General features: G+C 56.7%; 1 protein-coding gene across 1 annotated transcript; it reads right to left on the minus strand.

Annotated features, from left to right (window-relative positions):
* Positions 1–10,153: 10,153 nt before the first annotated feature.
* Positions 10,154–11,385, minus strand: LOC136457419 (ethylene-responsive transcription factor ERF039-like). Its single transcript, XM_066457447.1, has one exon. It carries the CDS (start codon positions 11,104–11,106, stop codon positions 10,360–10,362), a length of 747 nt encoding a protein of 248 aa, XP_066313544.1. The 5' UTR covers positions 11,107–11,385; the 3' UTR covers positions 10,154–10,359.
* Between the last annotated feature and the right edge of the window lie 202 nt (positions 11,386–11,587).

An 11,587-nucleotide genomic window follows, 5' to 3' on the forward strand; every position in this document is an offset into this window, starting at 1 on the left:
GCGCGAAAGACAAGGTCTCCCTCATGAGTTCGACAGCCCATTTGGCTATTCTACCCGAGGCCTCCTGGTTTTGGATTATCTCTCCCAGAGGAAAAGACGACACCACAGTCACCGGGTGGGACTCGAAGTAGTGACGCAGCTTGCGTCGAGCCAAGACTATGGCGTAAACTAACTTCTGGATGTGCGGGTAACGTGTCTTAGTCTCGGAGAGCACTTCGCTGATGAAGTAGACAGGTCGCTGGATGGGCAGAGCGTGTCCCTTCTCCTGCCTCTCGACGACTACGGCCGCGCTGACCACTTGGGTCGTCGCGGCGACGTAGAGTAAGAGGTGTTCGCCCTCGGTGGGCGGAACCAGGACGGGGGGGTTGGTGAGCAGTGCTTTGAGCCTGGCGAGGGCTTCCTCGGCCTCGGCGGTCCAAGAAAAGCGCTCGGCCTTTCTCAAAAGGCGGTACAGGGGCAGGCCTTTTTCGCCGAGGCGGGAGATGAAGCGGCTCAGGGCCGCAAGGCATCCCATGACCCTCTGCACGCCTTTGAGGTCTCGGATCGGGCCCATGTTGGTCACGGCCGAGACCTTCTCCGGGTTGGCCTCGATCCCACGTTCCGAGACTATGAATCCTAAGAGCATGCCTCGGGGGACCCCGAAGACACACTTCTCGGGGTTGAGCTTGATGTCCTTCTTTCTGAGACATGTGAAGGCAACCTCCAGGTCGCCGACGAGATCGCCGGCCTTCCTGGACTTGACTACGATGTCATCCACATAGGCCTCAACGGTTCGTCCGATATGTTCGCCAAAGACTTGGATCATGCACCGTTGGTAAGTGGCCCCTGCGTTTCTGAGGCCAAACGGCATGGTTACGTAGCAGTACATGCCGAATAGAGTGATGAAAGAAGTCGCGAGCTGGTCGGACTCTTTCATCTTGATTTGGTGGTAACCGGAATACGCATCAAGGAAGGAGAGGGTTTCGCATCCTGCAGTGGAGTCGACGATTTGGTCAATTCGTGGTAGTGGGAATGGGACTTTTGGGCATGCTTTATTTAGACCAGTGTAGTCCACGCACATCCTCCACTTGCCACTTTTCTTCCTGACTAGTACAGGGTTAGCCAACCACTCTGGATGGGATACTTCCTTGATGAACCCGGCTGCCACGAGCTTCTGTACTTCTTCGCCGATGGCCCTGCGCTTCTCCTCGTCAAACCGGCGCAGGCGCTGCTTTGCCGGCCTGGAGCCTGGCCGGATATCTAAGGCGTGCTCGGCGACCTCCCTTGGTATGCCGGGCATGTCCGAGGGACTCCATGCGAACATATCGACGTTCGCACGGAGAAAGTCGACGAGCACGGCCTCCTATTTGCTGTCGAGGGTGGCGCTGATCTTCAGTCCCCGACCGTCGGGGACGGTGGGATCGACTGGGACGAACTTGACGGCCTCCGCGGGTTCGAAGGTCCCGGCGCGCCGCTTGGCGTCGAGAACCTTGCTACCAAGCTGGTCGAGGTTGGCGATGAGGGTCTCGGCCTCCACGATGGCCTCGGCGTACTCGATGCACTCGACGTCGTAGTCGTATGCATGTTCGTACGTGGACTCGACGGTGATGACGCCGTTGGGGCCTGGCATCTTGAGCTTGAGGTAGGTGTAGTTGGGGATCGCCATGAACTTGGCGTAGCACGGGCGCCCCAAGATGGCGTGGTAAGCCCCCTTGAATTCAACTACCTCGAAGGTGAGGGCTTCCTTACGGTAGTTGGATGGGGTGCCAAAGCAGACGGGTAAGTCGATGCGTCCGAGGGGTCGTGTGCGCTTCCCTGGCACGACGCCGTGGAAGGGCGCGGAACCACCCCGAAGCCGTGATTGGTCGAGCTCCAGGAGCTCCAGAGTGTTAGCGTAGAGGATGTTGAGGCCGCTGCCTCCGTCCATGAGTACTTTGGTGAGCCGGGTGTTGCCGATGATCGGGTCGACGACCAGTGGGTACTGCCCGGGGTTTGGAACGTAATCAGGGTGGTCATCCCGGTCAAAGGTGATTGCTTCCCGAGACCAATCGAGGTACCGGGGGGTGGCTACCCTGACCGAGAAGACCTCCCGGCGTTCCCTCTTTCGCTGGCGCGCCGTGAGGCATGCCGAGGGTCCGCCAAAGATCATGAAAGCGTTGCGTACCTCGGGAAACCCATCATCTTTATCACCGTCCCTTTCGCCGGCGCCCCTTTTCCTGGCCTCATCGTCGTCGGGGAGCCCGAGCCTGGCGTAGTAACGTCGGAGCATGGTGCATTCCTCGAGGGCATGCTTCACCGGGCCTTGATGGTAAGGACAGGGCTTCTTTAGCATGTCGTCAAATAGCCCGGGGCCGCGGGGGCCTCGGGGATTCCTGCGATCTGTTGTGGCGACGTGAACGGCCTCGAGGACCTCCTGCTTTCCCGGGCGGCCCTTCTTCTTTCTCTTAGGGACGCGGGTGGGCGAGGCCTCGGGGGCCTCGTCCTTCTGCTTCCCCTTGGCATCGTTGTTGGGGAAGATGGCCCCCACCGCCTCTTCGCCCGAGGCGAAGTTGGTGGCGATGTCGAGGAGCGCGGCGGCAGAGCGCGGGACGTTGCGCCCTAACTCTCGGACCAAGTCCCGACAAGTGGTGCCGGAGAGGAAAGCCTGGACGATCTCCGAGTCACCGACGCTGGGTAGCTCGGTGCACTGTTTGGAGAAGCGCCGGATGAAGTCTCGGAGAGACTCGTCCGGCTTCTGGCGGCAGTTCTTGAGATCCCAGGAATTCCCAGGGCGCACGTAAGTGCCCTGGAAGTTCCCGACGAAGATCCTAACCAAGTCGCGCCAGTCGTGGATTTGCGAGGGGGGGAGATGCTCAAGCCAGGCTCGCGCCGAGTCCGTCAAGAGTAAAGGGAGATTGCGGATGATGAGCAGATCATCGTCCGCGCCACCCAGCTAACAAGCCAGGCGATAATCGGCTAGCCATAGCTCAGGGTTCGTCTCGCCGCTATACTTGGTGAGGTTGGCCGGCTGTCGGAACCGGGCGGGGAAAGGAGCAACGCGGATGGCCCTGCTGAAGACTCGAGGTCCTGGCGGCTCAGGGGAGGGGCTGCGGTCCTCACCACTGTCGTAGCGACCGCCTCGGTGCGGGTGGTAGCCTCGGGCGGCTCCGTCGTCGTGGCGCCGTCGCCTGCCAACTACCTCGTGGTCGCCTTGTACCTCGCGTCGGTGTCCAGGTCGGTCGCGCACCGAGGGGGCCCTGTTGACCGTCGGCGCGCGAGCGGGCTCGGGACGGATCGAGGCATCCTGGCTTTGGCGAGGTCGTGCCATGGGTTGCTCCGAAGTGCCTCCGCGCCGGCGTGAGGCGGAACTTTCGGCCTGCTGCACTGCTGCGGTCTCGAGGAGGTCGCGGAGCTCTCCGCGGACCCGTCGCCCTTCAGTGGTGGAGGGCTCGGGCATCGCCCGGATCAGCATCGCAGCAGCTGCGACATTCTGGCTAGCGCGGTTAAAGATTGGGGGTGGCTCTCCGCCCTCGTTGTCGTTAATGCGGTGATGAACGTCGCGGGCCCGCCCTCGGGCTCCTCCGCCCTCACCGTGCCCTCGCTGCTCCTGCTCGAGAGTGTCCCGGAGCTATTGCAGAAGGAGTCAGTCCTATTCGACCTTGGCCTGAAGCTCGCGGAGCTGCTCCAGGTCTGGGCGACGATGCCCCCCGTGGACGAGATTCTCGTTCCGTGCTGCCGGGGCTACGAGACGCGGAGGCGTGGCACCACCCGTCCCCGCCCGGGGCGGTGAACGAGTGCCTGTCCCTTCTTCCTCTTCGCCCACCGTTGGCATCCCGAGCCCGACGTGGAAGCACTCACGGGATGGATCGTAAGTCCCTTCGTCGTCGGAGTCGGAATAGCCGAGGCAGTAGTCGCTTGCGGCCAAGAATTGGCGTAAAGCCCCAGGGTTGTGGAGTTCGGAGAAATCCACCCCGGGCCACGCCTCGTCCTCGTCCGAGGGGTCGGAGTGGGTGCTCAGGTCGAGAGCGAAGCGCTGGCGGCGCTCCGAGGGGTGCTCGTGAGCGGCAGCGTAAGCGTAGGCGTAGGAGGTGGCGGCATTTCTCAACCCAAAGGGGTATGGGAACGGGGCCGTCTCCGGATTCTGCCCCGCCGGGGTCGGTTCTTCAGGGAGTGGCGGAGCGGGGTTAGATGACTGGGCATCGTCGTAAGCCCCCGGCGATTTTCCTTTGTCCAGGCTCAGGTCAGACAGGTCCCCAGTCAGGGACCCCGTACCAACAGCTGGTCGCAGGATATCGGCGGGGAGTGTCGTGCTGCCCCGGGCTCGCGTAGCGTCGGGGTGGCCTTGCTCGCGCCGTGCCCGGCGAGCGTGGCGAGAGCGGCCGCCCGGACGCCGCCTACGCCTGGGCTGCCGGGGCGCGACTTCGTCGTCGGACGGTGGGGTTCGAGGAGCGAGGAGCACCATGTCGTACTCATGCCCTAGAGACATGAACTCTAGGCTCCCGAACCAAACTATGGTGCCGAGGCGCAATGGTCGTATGTGGTCTGCCATCCGGAACTTGCTAGGATGACGAAGCTGACACGCAGAGTCCCCTACCTGGCGCGCCAACTGTCGGTGTTTTGGAACCGGGGGTCCCTCAACCAACGAGTGAATTTGTACTGCGCGTCCCTAATCCCGGATGGTGATGCAAAGAGACACAAGGTTTATACTGGTTCGGGCAGTCGAGGCCCTACGTCCAGTCTGAGAGATTGATCTTATATTCCTTGCACCGGAGTGCTCGTGGTAGGGGGTTACAAGCTGAGTGAGAGAGGGAGCTAGCCCCAGGTCTCGGCGTGGGTGGTGCGAACTGCTTGGGACGTTGCTCCCAAGCAGCGTGGAAGTGCGTGATTCTATCGGTGTGTTTGTCCTTCTGCCCCCCCAGAAATGGCCCTGGCTACCTCCTTTTATAGTTACAAGGAGGAAGCGAGAGGTACATGAGAAGGCTACTATTTGCTGACGTATTCCGCTCCCTGAAGCAGTATGGCGTCGTGGGAGTTCCAGTCGATGTCTAGTCGGTATGGTCTTCAAGGCTGACGACATGCTGCGCTCTTGTACTTTTGTTGACTTGGTGAAATGCCGAGGCCTGGTGGCTGCTGTAGTAGGCTGTGTCGAGACCTATCGCGCTGAGGCCGAGACCCACTGTGCTGAGGCCTGCTGTGCCGAGGCCTTTAGCGGGTGGCAATGTGAGGTCTGGGCGGCCATCGCCGATAGTTGATTTGGGCGGAACAGTGCCGAACATGCGTCTACAGGATACGGTGCCCTGTATCGTCAGTAAGGGATGGTAAAAAGGCGATTTGACCGTTGTCCTGTCGCGGCATACTGCCGATCGTGACTTTCGTAGTGAGGGCAGCTGGGTGCATTAATTGGATGCGATAGCCTGCCAGAGTGACTTTTGAGGTGGAGGTGACGAGATTGCGGGACGAGCCCAGCCTCGGGCGAGGCGGAGCATGGCCAGTTCGCCCGAGGCCCTACCGGGAGTCTCGGGCGAGGCGGAATCCGAGGCTCATCGGGGGTCTCGAGCGGGGCGGAGCGGTCGGTTCGCTGGCCCCGAGGTCACAGGAACCCGGTTCTGACTCCCCACGTCGTGTCCGTCCTTGGTGCAGGAGTTTAGGCAGCACAGTAGCCGGTAACCCTTGCACAGTCCCGTCGTGGATGGCAGGGTGCTGACGTGACGGACATCTGGTCTGCCACGTCGCTGCACTGCGCCGTCGTGTGATTTGTCGGAGTGGTTGAGCGCCTCGATGGGACGTGCGGAAGTGACATGCTGGTCGTACTCGGTCTTGTGCGTCGTGGGGCTCCAGTACGGCTTGAGGCAGGACATGGCGGGCGACGTGCGGGTTGCCGTGTAATGACGTCGTAGGGGGCAGCGGCTATGTCGAGGCCGAGCCATCGCGAGGGGCTCGGTGGTCATGGACCCTCAGGCTGCCGAGCCCGTGAAGCAAACTGTCGAGGTCCTTGGGGGGAGTTATTGGCCTTGGGTACTGATTCCGAGGCTACAGTAGCCCAGATGTGGCTCCCCACGCTGCATCGTCCTCGGTGCAGGAGTTGGCAGCATAGTGAGGCATGGGCGTCACGGTGGTTAGTACAGTGGCGGGTAACCCCTGCCCAGTCCTGCCTCCTGTCCCATCGGCCATTCTGCTGTACTATGCCGGGCGTGCGGCTGTTGTCAGGGGCAGCAGTTGGCTGAGTTGTCGTGACACGACGTTTTGCCAGAGGGACGGGAGAAGGAAGAGGTGGCGGAGTGCTGCCGAGTCCGCCTTGCGCGAGACAGAGGGTCGGTGGCCCGGCCGAGGCCTTTGACGGGGAATCGGCCGAGGCCCGTGGTGAGGGGCCTCGGGCGAAGCGGAGGGTCGGCCGAGGCTCGCGGCGATGGGGCCTCGGGCGAGTCGGACAATCGGCCGAGGCCAGCAGCGTTTAGCTGGTTTCGATCTTTACGAAGTCTAAGCAGTCGTTTTTTGGATCTTGCTTAGGGTACCCCTTCTCACGGTATCCGACAGTTTTCGGTTCAATCTCAACCTCAGAAGTGGCTGAGATTGAGCGGGGGTGTTAGATGATATAGGTTGTTGGGCCATGCGCCCGTGTTGCCGTGTATCACGGCATGTAATCTTGGCTGTTACTATAACTTGTATGCTAAGTATAGAATAGATTAGATTAGATCAAGGTGTATCAATTTGTTGTAAACCTTTCCATGTAAGTGCCACGGCAGGGGCTCTTCCTGTCAGATATATAACAAGGAGCCGAGAGACCAGAAAGGGTCATCTCGTTTACCCTATTTCGTTTTACAGCAATATCTATCAGCATTAAACCTCCCTGAAGGAAAGCTAGCTATCAAAGCTTAATCGGAGTATATTAATTTAACATTGACATTCTTCATGGCCCAAACGGAAATGCGGCTGGTGGCAACACTTAGTCCGCCAACTAATCGTTGACTGGGTCATGGGCTCACAGTTGACAGAAAATGATGATGGCACAATAGAAATCGAAAGAGAGAAAATAGACAAAGGAATTTCTGCAGGGCTAGTAGTTTACTTAATTCTTTTATACTCCGTATAAACCATGTCTTTGAGTTGATTATTTCTATTGTTGTTAATAAAACACGCTTTGTCCTGAATCTAGGAGACATCCTGCTCAGGATCAACGCTAATTAAGTACGTGTGTAATTAGATCGTAGACGTGGATACTTGCACGAGCATGAGGGGTGTACTATAGCGTTATCTTGCCACCTGTTCTCGTTTGTTTATTAGTATAGGTAACAAACCACAAATATCGTTTGATTATGCCTTGATACATGCAACATTACTAGCTTGTTGTTGCGCAGCGAAATAAAATAGTACATACATTCAAAATAACACACACATTAGTATGTACAATGGTATGCCGTTTTATATTTTGTCAAAGCAAATTCAAAATGGAAGTTATTACCCGTTAATTGTCAATGTCAACAGCACCTTGTATTTAGAATGCATTTTGTTGATTTGTCGTTGCAAGTTAGGAGTATGTGTGTTGATTTAGGAGTATGTGTGTTGAGTTAATCATTTACAGTAAGCATAGCTACTGAATCAATCATTGTGAAAGGCTAGAGGAAGAAATAAGGAACATTTTTTCCCAAAATAAATAAATAAAAGATGTAAGAAAACAGAGTCACATTTCCGAAGCACCAATGAGCAGGGTATTTCTCACAGGCATGCATTGCCCGAAGAAATGTTATTTTTCCTTAAGACAAGCCTTTTTATCTGTTACTAATAGAAAAAAAACACAAAATGATATAGGGAACTTTTCAAGCATTAACTTGATCGCTGTCTGCGATTTTGACTCTGTTTCCTCACAAGACGTGTTATAACCTGTAACTCTTGATTTATGCAGAATAGCCAGGAAAGCAATATACACCAAGAAAAAAAAATAGCCCACCATCCCCTTTTTTTTCTTCCAGTTATTGAAGTAAGCATATTATATTTTTTCTAGCTATTGGTAGCACCTCAGAGCTCAGACAATGAGTGCATACGTTGAGAATTTGAGATAGCTACCCAGATGGCAGCTTAGTGGCAGTCATGTACAGGATCTTGGTAATCTTGAGGTAATCTATGGCCGGCGTACACGTGTGCCCAGATGGCAGCTTCTCTGTCGAGCTGACTGTCGAGCATATACCCTGTCGCTGGACGATACTCTTACAGCTACAGCGACAGCAGTAGTTTTCAAGACCATTAACACGGTGCACACACAGAGACACAGGTGTGTGGTTTGCATGTCCTGCCCTGTCCGAGCCGTCCTCCTCGCCATGTCTGTCCGTCGCACGACAGTGCAAGAGGAGGCACCTGGCACTCCTCCACGAAAACGACGACGACCTTGACGCCCTTGGTCGCTGTGCTGTCGCATCTCGCTAGCGAGCCACGCCAAGCCTGCTTGGCCATGCGAAAGCGCGAGCCGCGGCGAATTCAGATCCAACACGGTGGCGCCCGGTTCGGGACCAAACGCAGCGACACGAACACGGTGGCGGAAAACAACGCCAAGGGAAGAGGAGAGAGAGAGAGGGGAGGAAACCCTTTTTTTGTCGCGTCCATGACATGAACATGCCTGGCAATGGCATGGAGCAGCAGCCGAGATGCACGGCCAGGCCATTGCAGGGAGAGAGACAGGGGAGGCGATAACATGATCTGAGACTAGACTAGCCTGAGACATGGCCACGTAGTACGTCTGAGACTGTGACGTCCCTACCTCCTGAGCACGATCTGCTTGTTGTGCATTGCACTTGCAGTCGCAGAGCAGGGCATCAACGCCTCCGCACGTTAGCGGCGATCTGGACTGTCCGTCCCTGGTCAGCTGCGCCCGGGCAAGGAGACAGAGATGTTTCAGACAGCTGGTTCCCCATCGATCGCCTCTTCAATAATGCCGCTGCCTCCTGCCTTCCTTCCAGGATTAGCTTGCAGAGTTGCAGTCTTGGCAGGCGTCCCTCCAGCAGTCCAGCAGGCTCCATGGTCATGGACATGGAGTCAGCGCGCGTCGTCGCCGATGATCCGTTCGTGCCGCCTATGAATTGCTCACACCTGGTGGCTGGTGGGGTTTAGTTTAAAATTCAAAAGCTTTTTTTTTTTTTTTAAAAAAAAAGCTACTCCCGTTCAGCGCCAATATGTCCTCCGGTTCAGGTTCAGCCAATCATTCGGGGGACCGAATCTCCGTGGGATCTCTGAGTTGTGCAGACTAATCGGGTCTTTCCCTTCAGGAATGGTCTCGCATGCACGCAATGACACAAAAAGAGGTTCAGGATCCGGCCGGAATCAATGGTTCCATAGCAAACCTGCTGTTTAATCCCTTTCCTGGATAACAGTCTAAATTACAAGCCAGTTATTTTGAAAAGATTAATTTTCCCCTTGCATTAGGTGCTTTTTTCTTAGTCTGAGAGAAACTAACTAAAAGAAAATAGAAAATTATGACCGGTAAATTTGACGCATCGATCCACCAACAAAATGTATATGACCTATTTGGATCGCGACATGGCAAGCAACCTGCCTGTCATTACCATGCAGCGACCCCGGCTACCAAGCGCTTAGAACGACGGCTTGGGAAGCTGCTTGGCCAGGCAAGGTTTGCCTAGGCGTCAAACCAACCAAACGGATAATGTTAGTTGGTGCTTGGTTACTCGTGTGTAGGATCATGTCATTGGCAAATATGGATAAAACTGCCCTTATCTGTAGCAATTGCTACCCTCCAAAATTAGTCTAGATAGATACAGTGCAAGAAAAGATTCTCTCTTCCTCCGATTTGATGTGATGTTGTTTCTATAGCTCCACGGCGTCACAATTGCACCCTAGTAGAGAAATTACGTCTCCTTTAGTCATCAAGTCACTATGACAAGAACGCTTCTCTGTAAAAAAAAAAGAAGTCAATAACTTCTTGTAAGGCAATGTGACTACTGCGAGAAAATAGATCGCATTTCACTTCACGGGTATGAGTAAGGAGATTACTTACCTGCTGGACATGCAAATGATGCTTTCACATTATTGTTACTGGATTTATTAGTTTTGCTCAAGTGTGTTAGATGGGCATACGTAGCTTTTTCGAATCATCATGGCATTGCAAAAGCCAACAACGCTATATATCTGCAGCCACCTAGCATCATTTTCACCGATCAAAAAAACGGTAATAGTGTCACGACACGCGTCATCGTGAAATAAACTCAAATTTTTCTTTACATTGATCTCGCAGTTTCTTCCACTTACCAGGTAGTTTTACCCACATCAAACAAGAAAATTCAACAAAAAGATAAGATAACAAGTAAAAAGAAAGCAAAAACCACACGCTTGGAAAAAAGCACACAAAGCAGAAACCAAAACGGTGAAGGACGTGTACAAACGGACTAGCCTAGCTAACTAGTAGTCCCACAGGAGAGGGAGAGGGTGGAGGAAGCCGACGGCGGCGTCGAGCCCGTCGCACGGCGTCCACGTGTGATCGGACGGCCCGAACTCCACCACGTCCTCCACCCACAGCGGCGCCAGCTCGTCGAACACCAGCTCAGCGGCCACCTCCACCTGGGCCAGCTGACGCTCGGGCTGAGGCTCCGGCTCGGGCTCGTCGTGCGCAGCGGCGCCAGCTCGTTGCTGGCTATCGTCGTCCGCCGGCGCGGCCTGCGCATCGCGCGATGAAGAGGACGAGGACGAGGAGGGCGAAGAAGAGCCACCGCTGCCGGCGGCGGAGTGCATGAGGGCGGCGCGCGCGGCGGCGGCCTGGACGTCGCGCGGGGCGAGGGAGGCCGGGCGCGGGAGGTGGCTTGCGAGGTCCGGGAAGTTGAGCACGGCGCGCGCTCCCTTGATGCTGAGCGCGGCGACGTCGTGCGCGCGCGCCGCCATCTCCGGGCACGGGAAGGTTCCCAGCCAGATGCGGGACTTCTTGCGGGGCTCCCTGATCTCCGACACCCACTTGCCCCACGCGCGCATGCGGACGCCGCGGTACGCCGGGGCGGAGCCGCTGCCGCCGCCGTCGTTTGAGCGCGGGCGCTTCTTGCCGACTGGTGGGGCGTCAGAGCAGGGCGCGGCACGCGGGCTGGTGGACGACGTGGAGGGATCGGAGGAGTAGGAGGACGTGGACGAGGTGTCGGAGCTGAGCTCGCTCATTGCCATAGAGGGAGCACTGTACAGCACCGAGCTAGCTTAGTCCGAGCCGATCGATCGTCGGCGATGCTACCGCGCGAGCTGGAGGAGTCGATCAGCAAGAGATGGAGACAGAGAGAACAGAGGTGGTGCAATGGTGGCTAGCTAGGTAGCTGTAGAGAGAGAGGACGGACACGGACGGACCGGACGGGGGGTTGCTGGGTGTATAAGTAGGGGAAGGGGAGGAAGAGGAGACAGGACAGGGGAGACCCGCGACGCGTCCGGTGTGCGAGGGATCACTCGCGCGCGCGCGTAACAGTAGTGGCAACAGCGACGCGGCAGCGGACAGCGCTGCCCGGTGCCCTCGCCGTGGCCATTATTATTGCCGATGGATCGACATGGACGGCGCGCGTCTCGGTCTCAGGGGGCTGGCTGCAGTACACGCCGGACGTGTCCATGACCTGCTCCGCGGCGGGCGTCTCCGACGATCCGATCGGCGATCGGCACCGGG

This window comes from Miscanthus floridulus, chromosome 6, assembly GCF_019320115.1.
Source record: "Miscanthus floridulus cultivar M001 chromosome 6, ASM1932011v1, whole genome shotgun sequence".
Lineage (NCBI taxonomy): Eukaryota > Viridiplantae > Streptophyta > Magnoliopsida > Poales > Poaceae > Miscanthus > Miscanthus floridulus.

Coding starts and splice junctions, on each gene's coding strand:
- LOC136457419 (XM_066457447.1), bottom strand. CDS start 11,106: ATGGCAATGAGCGAGCTCAGCTCCGACACCTCGTCCACGTCCTCCTAC.